This window comes from Vipera ursinii (assembly GCF_947247035.1).
Source record: "Vipera ursinii genome assembly, chromosome: 4".
Classification (NCBI taxonomy): domain Eukaryota; kingdom Metazoa; phylum Chordata; class Lepidosauria; order Squamata; family Viperidae; genus Vipera; species Vipera ursinii.
Genome location: NC_139514.1, coordinates 66,390,084 through 66,409,903, shown reverse-complemented (window position 1 = coordinate 66,409,903; position 19,820 = coordinate 66,390,084). Strand labels below are relative to the sequence as shown.

The 19,820-nt window shown below is 40.7% G+C and overlaps 1 protein-coding gene across 7 annotated transcripts in view; it reads right to left on the bottom strand.

Moving 5' to 3' along the window:
- MAP7D2 (MAP7 domain containing 2) overlaps nucleotides 1-19,820 on the bottom strand; it is a 71,302-nt gene that overhangs the window by 40,454 nt on the left and 11,028 nt on the right. For 3 of the 7 annotated variants that reach the window (XM_083362662.1, XM_083362664.1, XM_083362663.1), the window contains one exon: nucleotides 5,545-5,622. Coding sequence is in view for 4 of the 7 variants with exons in the window: in XM_083362661.1 (XP_083218787.1) it covers nucleotides 4,358-4,521; nucleotides 5,545-5,622; nucleotides 12,315-12,429 (357 nt within the window). In the remaining 3 variants the exon portion in view is untranslated. Of the gene's footprint in view, nucleotides 1-4,357; nucleotides 4,522-5,544; nucleotides 5,623-12,314; nucleotides 12,622-19,820 lie in introns of those variants that run through there. The other 4 variants (XM_083362661.1, XM_083362660.1, XM_083362659.1 and 1 more) reach the window with 2 other exon arrangements.

The window sequence follows — 19,820 nt, the reverse complement described above, 5'->3', positions numbered from 1 at the left end:
ATCTTTAAAAAAAGATTGATTCTTGACAGCACATGAATTTAACATTTTTATTATCAGCACCCTTAAAAGAAATGAATTAGGATCTGCATCATATCCACTCACCTCTGAATATACATATCCTTTGTCTGCAGTCACTCCTAAGGTTGCTACAGAGGCTGAAGTTAGTAATACAAGTTAGATCTCCTCCAGCATCTGTCTCTTCTGACAATACTGCTGCTGCGTGACTGTCTGAGCTTAATTTATTTAAGAATAATGCATGAGAAGATGGCACTCCGTCATCTCAGCAGAGCTATGTTTTTTCCCTCTAGTGGACAAACTCAGTTCCTGCAATTCTTTCCAATCTCACATAGATTTCCTTCTTTCTTTAACCAGTTTGAATATTTAAGAAAAAAATCCAAAACGTAACTAAAAAAATTATTATTCCTGGTTACTCTTATCATCTTTCTACAAAATAAATGCCTATTAAACTGGATAGGTTGGGGATAAAAAAACCTCTAGCCATTTTTCTTCATCAGTTTGCTTCATATTGTTTATATTGTCCCACTAAGAATAATGTATAGTCATCTTCCTATTCTCTCAAATCTATTTCCCAATCTTGATTGCATTCCAGGATGTGATATGCCGAAATGGATAGACAGTACATGATAGACAGACAGTCAGACAAGATAGAGATAGAGAGAGGCAGATTTGTGTAATTATGTGTGTAGTATGTGTGACAATTATTTCCTAATTCAAATCTTTTCCTCCTTGTTCAACTACTACATTTGGATCACAGAGACTTACATTTATAAACTTGTTTAGCTTTAAAGCTCTTATTTACAATATTTTAACACAATTGTTAGGAGGGAAAATCAGTATTAGTTGAGGTTGAGAAAGGATAGTATAAGACAGAGGTCCCCCATGGTATTGATCTGTGGCCTGTTAGGAACTGGGCTGCACAGCTGGAGGTGAGCAGCAGGCAAGTAAGCAAAATGTAAACCATCCCCCCCTAGTCCATGGAAAAACTGTCTTCCACGAAACTGATCCATGGTGCCAAGAAAGTTAGGGATCACTGGTATATGACAATATTAAATAGATGAAGTTTTCATAACAAATGTGATATACTTAATTCTATATATTACCTATAATTCAAGCAGAACACACACTAGAGTCTTCACAGATTATTAGACATAAGAATTCATGCAAAAAAAAATGTTTAAACTCATGAAGTGGCATGCTTGGTTGTTGTTAAAATACATTTAACAACACACATTTATTATCTTCACATACATCTTCAGAAAATAGCCAGGTTATCACTTGGCACAAAATAAAACTAATATTAATAACAGATTGATCTTATTTAGTACAATCTTGTCTTTTATTTTATAAGGACAATGAAACTTTCTGTTTATGATGTTGCAATGATGTTTATCCATAGCTGTTGGGGGTTATTTTTATTGCTTGTACCATATCCTGAGGCTGAGAGATACTGAGTTAGTAATACATTTTTAAGTAAAAGCATCAAAACAGAACCATTTTACAGCAGACCTATTTTTGTATTTTGTAACAATGCTTAAGATACAACACATTTTTCAGAAGCTGTGGTCAGTGTACCCCTTCTTTTCTCTTTTTTTCACAATAATTCCAGGTAATATATTGGGCTGAAAGAGCCTTGGTGGAGCAGTGGGCTAATGCCTCCTTAAGTAACACCAGCTGCCTGCAATTAGTGCAGGTTCGCATCCCACCAGGCTCAAGGTTGACTCAGCCTTCCATCCTTCCGAGGTAGGTAAAATGAGGACCCAGATTGTTGGGGGTAATTTAGCTGACTTTGTAATAATGCCGCTTGGGGTGTGTGTGAAAGCCCTAATAAGCAGGCATATACATAGAATGAAGGCTACTGCTAAGCTTGTAAGCCGCCCTGAGTCTTCGGAGAAGGGCGGGATATAAATGGAATTAAAATAAAAAAATAAAATAAATAAAAGATACTGACTGTCCCAAAATTATTCAAGGAGCTAAGTGGCTTAGAACCTAACTCTCCTCTAATCCTATTTCTTAATCATTATACCTACCTGTTACCAAGAATCAGTGATAAAACTGTATTTTTATTTTGTTCCACAAATTATGAACCCATTATCAGAAATGTTTCACATAAAAACGGTACAATATGTTATATATATTGGTCATTTTATAAAATAGAAATAATAACAAGCGGAGACTATCTAGATGGTGCACAGGTTAAGTAAAGAAAATAATCGAACAACAAAGGCATAGCCATCAGAGCTTCATAAGTCAAAATCATACTGCAATCTTGCAATGCTTTCTGGTGCAGGCAATAAGTAATTCCTTCTATAAGTTATTATGTTGGTGGATACACTGTAATTTAGTAGTTGACATCTAAGTTGACAAGTATTTGGCATCTAAGATAACTAATTTTCCCAAGTAAAGGTGGCTAAAAGATTCCTTAGCCATGATCTGGGAAATATTCATCCCCACAAGCAACTGATATTGTAAATGCATACAGTAGCTTCCTCAGTCTGGCAAACTTTAGTTTACAGGTATGAAGCAATAAAAAACTCAGATTGGAAAAACTGCTGTCAATGCTGTAAACATTGGATGTTCCCGCTCTGACAAATGATGAAAATCGCAGCCATTTTCGCTTTGCTTTTAACGTGCTTTTTCTTCTATTTAGAGATCAAGTGCAGAAGTGGGGTTGGGATGAGTGCTTGAGCTCAGCTAGCCATAATAATAACGCTGCTTTGTGGGAACCCAAGGATGAACTGATAACGTTTTGGCAGGCTGAGGAGCTGGAGAGAAAACCTGCATTTTGGGCTAATTGGAGAATGTGATTTATGATGGCTTATTGGGGGTGGGAATTGCACTTTGTTACTTTGTATCCAGGGGAAGGAATCTAGTTTTGGGGTTCAACTACGTAGTGACGAAACTTTGTTTCCGGAATAAAATGTTCTTTGAAGAAGAAATCTTGCCTTGAAGTTCTTTTGATGGGTTTCATCTATCGGAACCATGACAACTGCCATGAATCATTCTTGCTTTTGAGCCTGACCATTTTAATTGTAAATCCATGATGTGAATAAGGAGATGAGTCTCATCAATAAGAGATGAACCTTGTCAATGACAGGGCTTTGAATATCTCCATCAAGTTGCTGTCCTAATAACAGCCATAATTAACCTATCTCAACCTGACAGTTCACAGGGAGACACAGTTCTTGATAACTATGCAAGATACTTAATTTTGCCTGCTATGTTTCGTATTTTTATGTCAAAAAATCCTGCCTGGCACTTGTGGCAGATTTAGAAGCCCAATAAGGCAAAACTAAATCCCTAGGTTTGTTTCTAATTACACATATCTGTGGCCAAATTTGGCTAATTATTATTATGACCACTCTATCCAGTATGGCTATAGCATCATTCTTATTTCCTTAAAGATTGCTAACCATAACATATTCAGTCAGGTATAAGGGTTTTTTTCCCCTCATCATTTTTCATAACATATATTTACCTCTTCTTATGTAATACCATTCCATACTCATATTTCATATATATACATATGTGTGTGTGTATACATACATACATACATACATATATATATATATATACATACACACACATATGAAATATGAGTATGGAATGGTATTACATAAGAACAGGTAAATATATGTTATTAAAAATAATGAGGGAAAAAACCCTTATATATATTCAAATATATCTATCTATCTATCTATCTATCTATCTATCTATCTATATATGGTATATGGTGATATATATATATATATATATATATATATATATATATATATATATATATATATATATATATATATATTCAAATAGATAGATAGATAGATAGATAGATAGATAGATAGATATGACATTAAATCAATAAAATAGCAATTGAAAACCCTCATGACATCCTACATTCAATATAACCACAGCCAAGCATCAGGCTCATCCCTACTGTCTCTAAAGGGTGTCAAATTCTCTTCTATAAAATCTGCTACTTAGTAGGAATGCATTTTTGAAGTATTAAAAACACATAGAGTGTTTACTCCAAACAAATTAAAACACTAATACTACTGTCTTGAGAGATGCACTCCTGTTGACTGCATTTTTTCCAGTTCTTCAGGTCCCTATGCTTTTATATTCTGCCTTTTATCATTTGTTCATTAGTTTACTGACAAGGATGTTATCCTGAATTGTATGCTGAGCATACAAATATATTTAATCAAACAAAAAACAAATATTCTAAGCACTCGGGGATCATGAATTTAAAAATATATTTTAAAAAATCATGTTCAAATATTTTCTCCAAATCAACATCCCAGCAAATATGGTAATAATAATAATGCATTCAACTGCCCACCTCTTCTTCTCTAAGCTTCTGTCTTCTCTTTTCTTCCACAGCTGCCCTCTTTTGCTCCTCCCTCAGCCTCTGCTCCTCCAACTTCTTCCATCTTTCTTCTATTTGTTTCTCATACTGAAGCTTTGCTCTTCTTTCTTTTTCTAAGATTTGCTGCTCTCTGACAGCTTATAATAAAATAAATTAATTAAAAATCTCAAATAAAACTTGACCCCACATATTCCAAACTGTTATCTAAACTATAAATAACCAGTCCTTAGGCAGTCAGACCAATACCAATGAAGACCTAGGTGGAGTTATCAGAAGCTTTGATGGACCCCGGGTTTCCATACGTATATACTGTATAGAAAACAAATGTTCTAAGGGAAACTATGTTAAATGTTACTGAGCCACAATGTCTAGTACAGAAAATCACCAGAACAGGTCAAAGAAGGTCATGTACTCAGTAGTAGTACCAAATATGTGTTGAATAAAAAAAAGGGTTTAACTTTCTTGAACAGGAACCCTATGGATTGCAATATTTCATTACAGCTCTTTTACAGTTAAATAATAACTAGAATTAGTTGTCAAATAAAGAAATAACATACAAAATAAAACTGCACTTAGCTCACTGGCATTTTATTTTCTTAAAAACAAGTGCAAATTCAATCTAATATAAGCTTGTGCCAGATGAATAGTCGTTTATGCAGAAAAAATAATATTTTTTCCTAGGAAATTAGATACAAGCCAAGAAATCTGGATATAATATAAGAGCATGAGTAAATCTTTCATATGCATACATTACTAAGTAGAGAGAAGTTTACTCTGAGCTCATAACAGTTGATAGAGTGAAACTAGATCAGGACATCCCTTATTCTTCTAAATGAATGTTGCTTGCTTGATTCCCAAATGTTTGTGATCATATTCAGGGGGCTCTTGTTGCTTTAATAATACTGAAGCATCGGTAGATTGAAAAGTCAAAACGTGCAGTAGCTAGGCTGAAGACTGGGGATACTGGCTAGAAGAGTAATAAATGTCACTGATCCCAGATGAGAACAGCAGGAACATGCATCCTAATGAATCCAAGATGAGTCCTCTATTTCTCCATCTATACATTAACTATACTTATTTCTTAAGTATAGTCAGTAGTCAAAAGACTTAAGGCTGTATGTAGATTATTCTTGTTTATTGAATAAGAAAACACAACTTACCAAAATATTTTTCTCTTTCTTCTCTTCTTTCTCTGGCTAATCTTTGTCTTTCATCAGTCTTCAGAAATCCATCCACAGCTAATAGCAAAAAGAAAAAAAGAAAAAGAAAAATCAGCTATAGCAAAGTAATTTATTATTTTGTCTTGACAATTTTATTATAACTTTACTTCAATTTACATATTGTAAGATTTATTAATCAGTACTAATAAAGTATTTCACTAAAATCAGATACTATAAGCAGTTTAATATATTTCACATACTGGTTCTTTTAAGATTTGTTTTAGCTCAGTATCATACATTGGCTTAATGTCATAAAGACTGTTAAATTCCATCAGGCATGAAGTTTTAGCAGCATTTAAGGGCAACTAAATAGTGAATGGCATAAAGGGCACTATACAATTGGTCAGAATGATTAAAAGAGTTGCTAGTTGACCTATATTTCTCATTTTTCCCCATCAGTGGGCTTACCAAACATACTATTAGAACTGCATTCAGTTGCCATTGGGAGGCAACCTTTGGGAAGGTTAGTTTTAAAATAAAATGAGGCAAACAGTATATTATTCTTTACATTCAGTTTATTTTCTATGAGTAACTAAATATTTTAAATACAAGGTCAACAACAGCTAATACCGTTCTGTTCATGATTCAGTTTAGCTATTTGCAAGAAAGTTGAACAGTCTTGGTTACTAAAACTACCTTTCATGTTTAACACATGTATGTTCTCCTGGAATCTATCTAGAAGATGCTGCTCCTCTGGATGTAAATCTATGTTTTTATACTGTACATGTCTTGGAACAGAAAACAGTTATTCTGAAGGTTACCACGGGGCTAAAAGTTCAAATATGAAATTTCTATTAATTCTCATATAAACCCTGCATTAACAATTTTTGCATCCAGGTTTTGAAATATATAAAACATGAAAATGAAACAATATTAATTTAGTTTTGCTGATTACAGACAAGAACAAGAAGTTAGCTAAGACAGTGTTGCCAAACTTTCTGGGTTGGCAACCCGGCGCAGGGGGAGGGGGATGGTTTTGTGCAAGGGGCAGGCATGTGCACACACACACAGTTTCATTTGTGTGAGTGGGTGTGTGCACCTGTCGCTTGCATAAGTGGGGTGAGCACGGGCGCCCGACACTCCCACTGACTGGTTGCGAATAAGCTACAGCCCAGTAGTGGGCCGTGGTCCAGAGGTTGGAGACCCCTGATCTAAGATACCCATTCTGTTCTTGTCACAATGCCTTCTCTAGAAACCTTACTCAGCTATCATTCATCTCCATCTTTTGCATTTGCAAATTCAAAGTGTCTCAGGAAACTGAATTCTGACTTTTAGCAGGTTTTTAATGGTATTATTATTAGATTTTTCCCCACCTTTTTTATTCGTATAGGTGACGAACATACCTTCTGCCTCCTATTTCCTCCACAAAAACAACCCTATGAGTGGGTTGGGCTGAGAGTGAGGAGCTGATTCAAGGCTTAATGTTTCTAGTTTAAATATTAGCCTCTCACCTTTGAAAAAAGATTCTAAAGACAGGCATTAATAACTTCAATCTCTTATTTAAAATATTTTTAAAGTTTGTATTTTAGCAAAGCCAAATATATTACAATTTCCCATCTTTATGGAGTACAGATAGTCCTCAACTTACAACCATTCCTTTAGTAACTTTTGGAAGTTGCAACTGCTCTGAAAAAAGTGACTTTATGACCATTTTGTACACTTGCGGCATCCCCATGGCCATGTGATCAAAATTTGGACACTTGGGAATTGGCTCATATTTATAATGGTTGCAGTGTTCCAGACTCATGTGACCACCTTTTGCAAACTTCTGGCAAGCAAAGTCAATGAGGAAGCCAGGTTCACTTTACAACAAATTAACAACTGCAATGATTCACTTAACAAGTGTACAAAGAAAGGTGGTAAAATTTGGCAAATCTCACTTAACAACTCTCTTGCTTAGGAAACAGAAATTTGTGCTCAGTTGTGGTCCTAAGTTGCCGACTACTTAACAGAAAAAGGCCTTATGCAGAGTTGGATCATTGCCATCTAGTCCTGTATAAGATACAGTGGGACAAAAAAGTATTTAGTCAGCCACTAATTGTGCAAGTTCTCCCACTTAAAAAGATGAGAGAGGCCTGTAATTTTCATCATAGGTATACCTCAACTATGAGAGACAAAATGGGGGGAAAGAATCCAGGAAATCACATTGTAGGATTTCTAATGAATTAATTTGTACATTCCTCGGTAAAATAAGTATTTGGTCACCTACAAACAAGCAAGATTTCTGGCTCTCACAGACCTGTAACTTCTTCTTCAAGAGGCTCCTCTGTCCTCTACTTGTTACCTGTATGAATGGCACCTGGTTGAACTTGTTATCAGTATAAAAGACACCAGTCCATAACCTCAAACAGTCACACTCCAAACTCCACTATGGCCAAGACCAAAGAGCTGTCGAAGGACACCAGAAACAAAATTGTAGACCTGCACCATGCTGGGAAGACTGAATTTGCAATAGGCAAGCAGCTTGATGTGAAGAAATCAACTGTGGGAGCAATTATTAGAAAATGGAAGACATACAAGACCACTGATAATCTCCCTCATTCTGGGACTCCACGCAAGATCTCACCCCGTGGGGTCAAAATGATCACAAGAATGGTGAGCAAAAATCCCAGAACCACATGGGGAGACCTAGTGAATGTAGAGAGCTGGGACCAAAGTAACAAAGGCTACCATCAGTAACACACTATGCTGCCAGGGACTCAAATCCTGCAGTGCCAGACGTGTCCCCCTGCTTAAGCCAATACATGTCCGGGCCCATCTGAAGTTTGCTAGAGAGCATTTGGATGATCCAGAACAGGACTGGGAGAATGTCATATGGTCAGATGAAACCAAAGTAGAACTTTCTGGTAAAAACTCAACTCGTCGTGTTTGGAGGAGAAAGAATGCTGTGTTGCATCCAAAGAACACCATACCTACTGTGAAGCATGGGGGTGGAAACATCATGCTTTGGGGCTGTTTTTCTGCAAAGGGACCAGGACGACTGATCCATGTAAACTAAGGAAAGATGGGGCCATGTATCGTGAGATTTTGAGTGAAAACCTCCTTCCATCAGCAAGGGCACTGAAGATGAAACGTGGCTGGGTCTTTCAGCATGACAATGATCCCAAACACACCGCCCGGGCAACGAAGGAATGGCTTCGTAAGAAGCATTTCAAGGTCCTGGAGTGGCTTAGCCAGTCTCCAGATCTCAACCCCATAGAAAACCTTTGGAGGGAGTTGAAAGTCCGTGTTGCTCAGCGACAGCCCCAAAACATCACTGCCCTAGAGGAGATCTGCATGGAGGAATGGGCCAAAATACCAGCAACAGTGTGTGCAAACCTTGTGAAGACTTACAGAAAACGTTTGACCTCTGTCATTGCCAACAAAGGGTATATAACAAAGTATTGAGATGAACTTTTGTTATTGACCAAATATTTATTTTCCGCCATAATTTGCAAATAAATTCGTTAGAAATCCTACAATGTGATTTCCTGGATTCTTTCCCCCCATTTTGTCTCTCATAGTTGAGGTATACCTATGATGAAAATTACAGGCCTCTCTCATCTTTTTAAGTGGGAGAAATTGCACAATTGGTGGCTGACTAAATACTTTTTTGTCCCACTGTACTTTTTCTCGCAGCCTTTCTCTGGGGCTTTAGGCAGGATTTTTTTCAGCTCTTTCTGAATAAAACCACATGTTGGTATTGTTTTAATCAGAACAGAGAAAATTGTTCCCCCCCCCGAAGTTTGTATTGCTTTTCATTTGGATATGTGCAGTAAAACAGCTATGATAATAAATGCTGGTGACTGGATTTGATTATCAAACCAAACTGGTGTTTTGGAATTCAGGGGAAGACATTTATTGAAAATAAATGAAGCATGCAAACAAGCTTTATTTTGGGGGGGGGGGAAACATCAATGCATTGGATTGTCTTTTTCTTAAAAAATCCAACAAGATTTCAAAACCAGTAACTTTCAAGCTGAAAATCTGTTAGCACAGCATTTTGCTAAGCAGTGTTTTCATTATGTGAGTATGAGGAAGATAAATAAGCTTGAAAAATCTTGAAAATTTCCAGTATACTATACATAAATAACAAATGTTATTACAATTGAAAAGCATTGTGGTCAATGTGTTTTGGAAACTTGCTTCCAAAGTTTAGAGTTTCCATTTCAACTTCCTTCAATATATCTCTAAAATAATCTTTATTCTTAGCTCCAATGACCTTTCTTTAGCAATTTAATAAATCATGAAAGTATCCAAGGATGTATACTGCTCTGATTCTTTATTTCTTCATGCTCAAATGTAAGATCAGCTATTGAAAACAGTCAGGACCTTGGCTCAATCTACATATCAAAATTACTCCGTTATCTTGCTGTAATGTTTTCATACCATCCAGGGTTCCCATGTCTCCTTTTGTGGTTATTTTGTTTCTTTATCAGTTGTAAAGCAATTCTTTATTGGGATCCTCTCCTAGTGCATAAGCTTGCTTGAATTGTTTGGGATTAATGCTCTATACTGTGAGAAGAAAATCTCTCTGGTTCATTTCTCCAGCTAGGAATAAGCCTTCAGTACGAACGAAAAAACACACTGAGCAAATCAAGCTGCCAAAAAGTGGATTTTATTACAGAAGCCAGACAGAGAAGTGACTCAGCAATGGGTTCCGGACTAGCTAGTAAAAATCACCTAAAGACATGGTACAATTTATACTCTTTCTATTTTAAGTCTTGATGAGATTCGTGTGTTCTTCTTAATTTCCTAGCCTGGTTTTTCCTGTCAGGAAGATTGATTAATCCTATCACCCAGGAAAGGAAATACAGTAACTTGTTGATGAAGTCTTTGTGTGTTTAGGTTAATCTTGTCATAGGTTCTGGTGTGTGTCTGGGGTAATCCTGTTATTGGTTTCTATGTGTGTGTAGGGCAATCCTATCAGCTTTTTTTTGTTATTCAAGGCTAGCATTTTTTGCTACATTGTTTCTTTTGCTACATTTTTCTTGCCTGGGACTATTAAATGAGCTGGGCAGGGGAGGAAGGGGGGGGAGAGAGAGAGGGAGAGAGGGAGAGAGGGAGGGAGAGAGGGAGAGGGAGAGGGAGAGAGAGAGAGAGAGAGAGAGAGAGAGAGAGAGAGAGAGAGAGAGAGAGAGAGGGAGAGAGAGAACTCTTTTCCAGTACTTTTATTTTTCAGCTTGACTTTTCTAAGAGAAGGGAAATGGATTTTTCTTTTGGAGCAGCCTTCCGTATTTGTAATAGTTGGTTTCTGGGGCTAGGCTTTCTGCCTCTTTTCTGGAGCTATGGTTCCTGCCTGTTTAATATTTCCCAAAGATGTTTCTTTTTCAGGGGTAGGTAGATGCTGACTTCCAATATGTTCTTGATTGAATCAATAATCCATCAATTCCCCCATTTTGTACAAGGGGAAGGAATTGCCTGTGATTCCTACCCCATCTGCATAACTTTCGTTTTTATAAAAATAAATCTGGTAATCATAATCAATCTGACTCATCATCAAGGAAATTTGTTTTCCTTTTGTGTCCTGCTTTGGAATTATTGAAAAACATGTTTTGTGGTAGTTATGACAGGGCGATATGAGTCGACAAAGACAACATAAGAGAATGCCTGCAACTGTAGCTGTGATTGTCCCCAAAATAAGAATTTTTAGCCAATGCAAGTTTGGTAGCCAAAAAGTCTGGATAAAAAATCAAAAGATTTTTTTTGTATCCAATTTTATGTGTTAGTTCCTTCAGGTGATGGATGTCACTCTATCAGCTGTGAACTATCTCTTAAGTTGAAACAACACAATCCTTTGAACTCTTCACACCCATGATTTTGTCTTAACAACAAATAATAAATGGCTGCTCGATTTTCAAACGTAGTTTCTCTCACCTGCTTCAGTTCCTGATTCAAGGCCTCCAGCGCCTGGGAAGTTTTTACTAGTTCGCAGGCTAGGCTGTTCAGGGCCCTGGCATTGTGCAATGCCAAGCCTGATACCCCTACCAGGGACACAGCTAGAGATACATATTCTGCCTTTGTTAGTAACCAGGTTTTTGGGTCACAATCAGAGGTCAGGTCCTATAGGTCTCTCTTTTGTTGCCTTTAAAGTGAGGGCATCACCATGGTTAGTTGCCCTAAGGTGCATTGCCCTCCTGTTGAGTTTGCCGGGAGGTAAGAGACTGTTTTCAACCCACACAGGAAGAACCAACCTAAGGGGAGTTTTACATAGCTATATGAGAATGGGATGGTTTCTGTATGGTTGCAAATGAGTTCCTTATTAGTAAGATCTCGGCAGTTGGAGACTCTGGGCTTTTTGCAGCCTATTACTTGAAAAAGTTAACAGCTTGGGTCACTTTGGCAAACTGCAAGGTGTACATGCTTTGGTCTTTGTAATTTGAATTGTTACCCCAGTCAAAGATAGTGGTATAGGAAGCCCTGATGTGAAAATTCTGTAGTATGGTGTGGTTAATTATAGGTTGGGGTCCTGAAGCCACACCTATTAGGCAGGTAGTGAGAATACCTTTTACAGACCTCCCCCCTGCCAGGCAGAAATTGGTGGTGTTTAACACTTCTCGTGCTACATACTCCCAAATATTTCCCTTTTCTGGCAAGAAGTTCATTTCCAAGAGTCCTGATACATTGGTTATGCATGCAAATATAAAACAAATTTTAACAATTCCCATTCCCAATTTCCCCACAGTCTTCCCTCCCATCTTGTTACTTCGAAAAGTATTTTTAGTGCCCACTTGTTGGTGTCTGGGTCCTTTTGAAGTCGTATGTGTGGCACCTTCTGCTCTGTTGCTGGGTCTTTGCTGTGGTCAAATACGGCTGGTTTGACATAAGTCCAATGGATCCAGGCATCCTTTTCAGCAACCTTGATGGCAGTTTGTGTAGTCGGCAGGACTTGGAAGGGTCCTTTCCACCTGGGCTGCAGGGGTGTGGTTCTGGAACACCCAGTCTCCTGGCTCGAATGTGTGTAAGGCCTCCTCCAAGGGCAGAGTCTGTGTGTCAGGGCGCTCTGTTTCCACAGGGTACGTAGCCTTTGATGTAGGGCTGTAAAGTAAGCAGAGAGAACCATATCTCCCCTTTCCAGGTTTAGAGAATGTGGATCTAATCCCTTTAAGTTGTCTGGGGGACGGCCAAAAAGCAGTTTGAATGGTGAAATACCCATGTCCCATCGAGGCCTGGTCCTGATGTAAAACAAGATGATGGGTAGGGCTTGGGCCACATTAAGCTTGTCCCCTAGCAGAGTTTACCCAGGAGAGTCTTTATCTCACAATTAGCTTTCTGTACCCCCAGAGCTAGTTGGAGAAAAAGGGGTGTGTAGGTTCTGTGTGATGCCAAGGGCTTGATATATATGGGTAAGGATCTGTGCTACAAAATGTCTCCCTCTATCCATACCTACAGTGCTGGGCATGGTACTATGTCTTTTAGTAAATGTCTGGCTGTTTCCAATGCTGTAGCATGGTGGCAAGCGAAAGCCTCAATCCAGTATGTGAGTTGATCCCTACATACAAGAACATACTGATAGCCGTTTGCTTTGGGCAGCTGTATATAATCCATTTGTATTTTCTCAAATGGGTGCTGTGTCCATGGCCTTCCCCCAATGTGGGTGGCCTTCCTAGAGGTGGCATTGTTGGCCTGACAAGTTTTACAGTTTCCTGCCACTCGTGTGGCTTCTTTATATGCCCCTGGCGTGTACCATACTCCCCTTATTGCATCTACCATTGCTTGCATTCCGCAGTGGCCTTTGGCATGTAACCTTTGGCAAATACATTGCAGCAGTCGTAAAGGCGCTATGGGTCTTCCATCAGAACCCCTCCAAAAGCCTTCCCTGTATTCTGCTTCAAATTTCTCCTTCCAACACACCACCTCCTCTTCCTCCAGCAGCTCTTTGTATGGGACTTCGATGTTCACCCTCAAGGCAGGGGCCATTAGGCTTGCTGGGAGTGGTTGGATTGCAGCCCACTTTGCAGCTTGGTCTGCAAATTGGTCACCTTTTGTCACCTCTGAATTATCCTTCTGGTGCGCCCTGCAATGGGTGATTGCTATTTTTGATGGTAATTAAATAACTGCTAGTAATTTAGAGACCAACTCTGCATGTGCTATGGGTTACCCTGATGAAGTCAGGAATCCCCGTTGTTTCCACAGGGCTCCAGTAGCTTGGCAAATCCCAAATGCATATCTAGAGTCAGTATATACACTGGTAGACCAGCCCCTCGCTCTCTCTCGCAAGCTTGAATTGAAGCCGTGAGTTCAGCCGCTTGAGTGCTATAGGAAGGAGGGAGCAGCATTGCCCATACAATCTCATAGAGGGACACAACAGCTGCTCCCATCACCCTCCTCCCTTCGTGTATGTAAGAGGATCCATCTGTAAATAGTTTGAAGTCCGGGTTCAACAGAGGGACATCAGAAAGGTCAGGTTGGGGCAGCTCTGTGTCTTGTATAAAGTGCAAGCAGTCATGCAAATTTTCCTTTGTGTGTAGTCGGATTTAAAGTCATACACCTCTCAAAGGAAATGTGTTCTGAGGTGAAGAGCTCAGCTTCATATTGTGCTAAACTTCATTGCGTGAAAGCCTGTGTCTGCGACTTTAAGAGAATGGCATATTGTGGAGCACTTTCAGAATAACCAGCCGACCTAGTATCAGATCTCTTGATTTTTTTACAATTTCCACAGTGGCAACTACTGCTCTTAAGCAGGGAACTGTTCTCCTTTTGACTGGGTCTAGCTGTACTGAATAATATGCCACTGGACGTAGTGAGGAGCCAAACTGTTGAGCTAAGACTCCTGAGCCCACTCCCTGGTTTTCATGAATAAACAGCATAAATGGTTTCTGGTAATTAGGGAGAGCCAGGGTCGGTGCTGACAGCAGCATCTGTTTTATTTTTGAGAAGGTAAGGTCTAATGGTTTGGTCCAGGTAACAGAGTCGGGCATGTCTTTAGTAGTAAGTTGAATAGAGAGGCTTGGCTAATTCTCCAAAAGAGGGAATCCATGGGCGGCAGAACCCTAGGACGCCTAGTAAAGCTCGCACTTGCCTTTTTGTACAGGGAGGCTTCATATTAAGGATAGTTTCTACCCTCCTTGGGGCTAGTTTTCATATCCCAGGAGCAAAGACATAATCCAGGTATGTGACTTCTTGTTGCAAGTGTAGTGGGGCTGGCTGAAAGGTTTTGCAGGAGCCTGGCTGGGGAGAGGGAAGCTTGGACAGCTGCTGCTGGTTTGGGGGGTGGCGGGTATGGATCGGGTGGAAGGAAAGAAAAAGGAGAAAAGAAAGGGGGTGGGGGAGGTTGTTGCTGTTTGTTGGAGAGAGGCCAGGTGAAGTCAAAGAGGGGTTGGAGGTTTTAAACTGATCCCTTTCTGTGAAGGAGGGGGAAAGAGAGAGTGAGAGTGAGAAGGTGGGATTTTACTGCTTTCTTTCGCAGGGAGGATATCCGAAGCGGAGACAAGGGAGAGAGTGAGGAGAAAGTTGCTGGGGTTGCTAAATTCAGATTTTAATAATAAAGGACAGGGGGGAGGGGTTTGACACCAACAAGACCTGAGACTACAAGCAACAACAGAAAGGAAGGAGAGGCTGGTTGTTGCTGCTTTGGAGACTAGAGGCCATCCAAACTTTGATTATTGCTGTTTGTGCAAGTTTTAGACATTGTGGGAAGTTGCCCTGAGGGACGAGCTGTTAGTGCAGCACACTGACTACCTTTGTTCATGTTCCTATCGCTGCCTGGAACTGGGATTTTCCCCCACCCTACTTGTTTCCAAATGGTTGCTGGGAAATCATTGACTATTGTTGTTATGACTGCCTGGGGCTGTTAAACACCACCACGTATTGACTATCAGGGCTATGGGCAGGTCATCTTTGTTCCTGAAAGCCCACTTTTGATGACAAGAGTCTGCCACCTCCTCACTTCGCATGAGCTTCTGCTAGAAGAGACACTTTACTAACACCTTGAGACCGCAGCTGCAGAGCTCGACGGAGGGGAGCGGGCCTGGGAGGGCCTGGGGTTTGGCGGCCTCTGAGGGGGTAACGCTACACAAGGATTGTAGTTTAGAAGGGGGTGCCTTATGTCCTCTCCTTGTGTTGTGATTCCTTGCCAGCCAGTGGATCCGGCAGCTGAGTCTGAGGAATCAGATGAGAAGGAAGGGCCTAGAGTGACATTAGAGTCAGAGGAATGCTCTGAGGAGCTCTAAGACTTATAGTCGGATGAGGAGCCTGGTCCTTCTACTCGCGCTCAGGCACAGCTGTGCTGGGAATCTGAGTTGGATAGTGATGAAGAACACGGATGCACAAATGCGCAGGAAAAAGAAGCGAGTAGGACAGAGGAATGCAATGGGGTGGCTCCAAAGGCCAAGGAGAAGGCATTAGGAAGCCACGCCTTGGCTGAATTATAAAAGGGAAGGTGTGGGAGGTGCTGGTTGTCGAAGGGAACTTTCGTGTTGAGGATCGAGTTTCTGTGGACTGTGTTTGTTTGCCTTGGACACTGACTCAGGTCTGTGAGAATAAAAGGGGCTGGTTTTTTTATTCAAGTTCCTGCCTGTTTCTTGGAAGAGGAGTTTCTCCTCGTGAGCATAACAAGGACTACGTAGGCTGGGACAGAACACCTTGCAAGGGAAAGGAGCAGATGATGTGTGTCAGCTCTGCAAATTTGTTCAGTGTCTGACACCAGTAAAAGGTCGTCCACATATTGAATTAATACTTGTGGCAAGCAAGTCCATGTGTACTGTTGATCCTCCCAGGTAAAAGCAAAGAGGTATAGGGAGGACCAGTCTACCAATATGCTGAAAAAGGCGGAACAGAGATCTATGACTGTGTAGTGTGTGGCCGAAGCTGGGACTTTGGTGATGATTGTGGCTGGGTTGGGAACTATTGGGGTGTGGACTATCACATGACTATTGGTCAATCTCAGGTTGTGAACAAATCTGAAGATTGGGTTTCCTTCCCAGTCCACCTTTGGCTTTCTAACTAGAAAGATGGGAGTGTTGCAAGGGGAGGTGCATTTGCGAAGGACTCTGTTTTAAATATGCTTCTATTAGTTTTCTAATGAGTTCTATCGCTTCCACCTGAATTTTATATTGGGGAACACGTGAGGGCAGTCCTGAATTCTAACCGGGGTGGCTCCTTTTAGTAACCCCACCTTGATACTATCCCAGCCCCAAAGGGAGGCTGGCAAGTCTCTTAGATCCTCATGCAGGTGTTCTCTTCCTATTACTAAAATATGTGTGCATTTCCCTGGAATGTCCCAAGATTAGTCCTGCTTTATTGCATTTTATCGTGGCCCCCATTTTGCACAGCAAGTCTCTGTCCCTAAGGGACAATGAAGACTGTGGGCAAATGATGAAAGCATGATCTGTGGTGAAAGGACCAATTTCCATTCTCATTTTGTTGGTGAATTTTTTGGAATAATTCCCCCCTCACTCCAACAATATAATCTTGTGCCCCTGGTATTAGTGAACACTCATAGAGAGGGGTAGTAATTAGGGATGAGGTGGCCCTGGTATCTATCAGGCACTCATATTTTCATCCCCCTATAGTGATTGTAGTGAGGGGCTCTCCGTCAGGGCCATTCCTTAAAGGAATGGCCAGACCGGCAAAAGTGGCTTGAAATTTTATCCTTTCCTCTTCTAGTCAGTGGTTCTGGAGGTTATCTCCCTCATTTGGCTCCCACTGGTACCATTCAGATGTTCTCCTTTCCCTGTCCTGAAAGGAATCTTCTCTTGGGAATGGAGCTCTGGGTAGGTTATTAGGGTATCCTTGGCCAGGAAATTTTGCCTGAAATTCTTCTGAAAATGCCCTTCGCTGCTGCATTTATGGCAGTGAGGACACTTGGCCTGGGGACAACTTTCCTCATTGCATGTCCGACACCTTGGCCATCCATTAAATAATATGCGGTGGGCTGGTCTCCATTTCTCCTGCAGGATTGGAAACACCTGCAGGTCTCTTTCCTTTCTACTCTTTTCTCTCTCTCTCTCTCTCTCTCTCTCTCTCTCTCCCTCCTTTAATTTCTGCCTTTGGTTCTAGACGAAGTTTGCGATCCTGCGCAACTCAGCAATCTCTAAGGCAGACCAATTTGACACAATGCGATGAAAATGCTCCCTTATGTCACTGGCCAACTGGTCTACAAAAGCAGAGGCAAAGATCCTTTGGTCTTTTGGGCAATTCAGGTCGTGGTGAGAGTAGGCTACTGCTGCCTCTAAGACAGGGGTGTCAAACTCAATTTCATTGAGGGCCGCATCAGCATTGCGGTTGCCCTCAAGGGGCCGGGTGGGTACGGCCAGGGTGGGCGTGGCCTACTGGGTGGGCGTGGCTAGAGTGCGTATGGCCTACTGGGTGGGCATGGCCAGCTCTACATTGTTCGCATCAAGGGTGCCTATGGGGGCCTGGGCAGGAGTGGGACAGACCTGAGGGTCTCTGGCAGAAGGAGGGTCTCTGGGCCAGGGCCAAGGCAGTGGGGGCCATTCCCTCACTGTTTCCAGGATGGCTTCACGGGCCACATGAAACCACTTCACAGGCCGGATCTGGCCCCCGGGCCTTGTGTTTGACGTGTCTGCTATAGGCTATTCTATAGGCTATTCAGTTCAGTATATTTGTAATCCCAGAGGGTCAGCAATTTCTAAACAAATGTAGTTTCACTCAGTAAGAGATAACTTGATGCTTTGTTCCCAGCTTTTTTGCGCTGTTTCTAGGCGTCTTGCCAAATTCTGAGTCAATACAGTTGTAGTTTCCTCTAATCCTCCACTAGGTGTCACTCTTCATTTCCAAATTCTTTTTAAAAAGTTATTTTCGTTGTTCTTTATGTGTGTGTGTGTGTGCGTGTGTGCATATGTATGTGTATATGTATATGTATCTATGTATTGGGTGGAGCACCCGGTCTACCAAATATAAAGCAGTCTGTTCTGCATTTTGCTCCAGCATCTTTTGCAGGCAGACGTCACTACTGTGAACACTGTAAATTCAAAATTTTGTGACTGACAAAGAGTTAAAGGGAGACTAGTATAGCTATTTCAAGCTCCTTAGCTCTCATTAGCTATATGTATATGTATATGCATGTATATATAATTCCACCAATACTTTTTCAGGTATAATGTTTTAACAATTTTCTTAGTTTTCAAATTAATGCAAACTGTGGTGTTTTGTATTCCCCCTCCCCCCGTTTAATTTGCCGCTTCCATCTATGGAAGGGGGGGTATAATCCCCTCCCTTCTCACTTTGGGAGGTGTTTTGCTTCTTGGGGATCTTTTCCAGGAAATTAAGTATAAAATAGGAGGGAGAAGATCAAATTTCTCACCCAATTTCAAGCACGCTGTTCACTGTTGTGCTGATTAGTGCCTTTGGACTTCGGCTGCAAGTATCTTGGGTTGATCAATGAAGTGTGGCCAGCCTTTCTCCTGTCAAGTTAGAAGGCTTTCCCCGAATCAAACAGAATGACCACCATCATTCCAGAATCACTGGGGCACCCTTCTTTCCTTCACTGCCTCTCCAGGGCGACTTAGACCATTTAGGGTTCCCTGGCAGGGCAAAATTAGCCGCAGGGGGGGGAGAGATCCACAATCCAGCAACTGGGTGCTACCGCGCAAAACCAAAAGTCCCCAAAAAGATTTCTGTGATGACATATGGCTGCACTGAGAAGTGAAGAAAATTATACAGGGTACTTATGACATGGCATCACTCTATGAGTCAAAAAACTATCATTTGGATCCCTATAAAGTCTGACAGTTTTTTAAAAAGGTATATGCCAAATAAACAGCTGTGTAGTTTTTGAACAAAGCAATGCACATCATTCCAACAAAGCTAGTATTTAAAAATAATCAACATTTTGTCTTCCTATTTACTTTCATAATCTAACTGCACTTTTAAAGTCTCAGACAAAATTATCTTTTAATACTTGTTGAAAGGTAAACAAAATCTAATTCTTTGCTTTTGTGCTCTAGTCTAGAACATCCTGAGTTAGTTTTAGTACACTGCACATACCACCAACTTGGTAGGATATACTAGGATGTTGGCTTGCAAGGTAAACTCTAGATTCAAGATAATCTCTAGATTCTAGATACTGTAAAATAATCTACACCAGGGGTGTCAAACTCGCAACGTCACATGACATGCATGACTTTTTTTCCATTGCTGGTAATGGGGTGGTGCATGGTTTCGCCAAAATGCATCCAGCCCGTGGGCCGGCAGTTTGACACCCCTGATCTACACAATTAGCTAATCAGAATAATATGAGAAAACGTGGGGTAAAAATATGCTTTCCGGTGGGG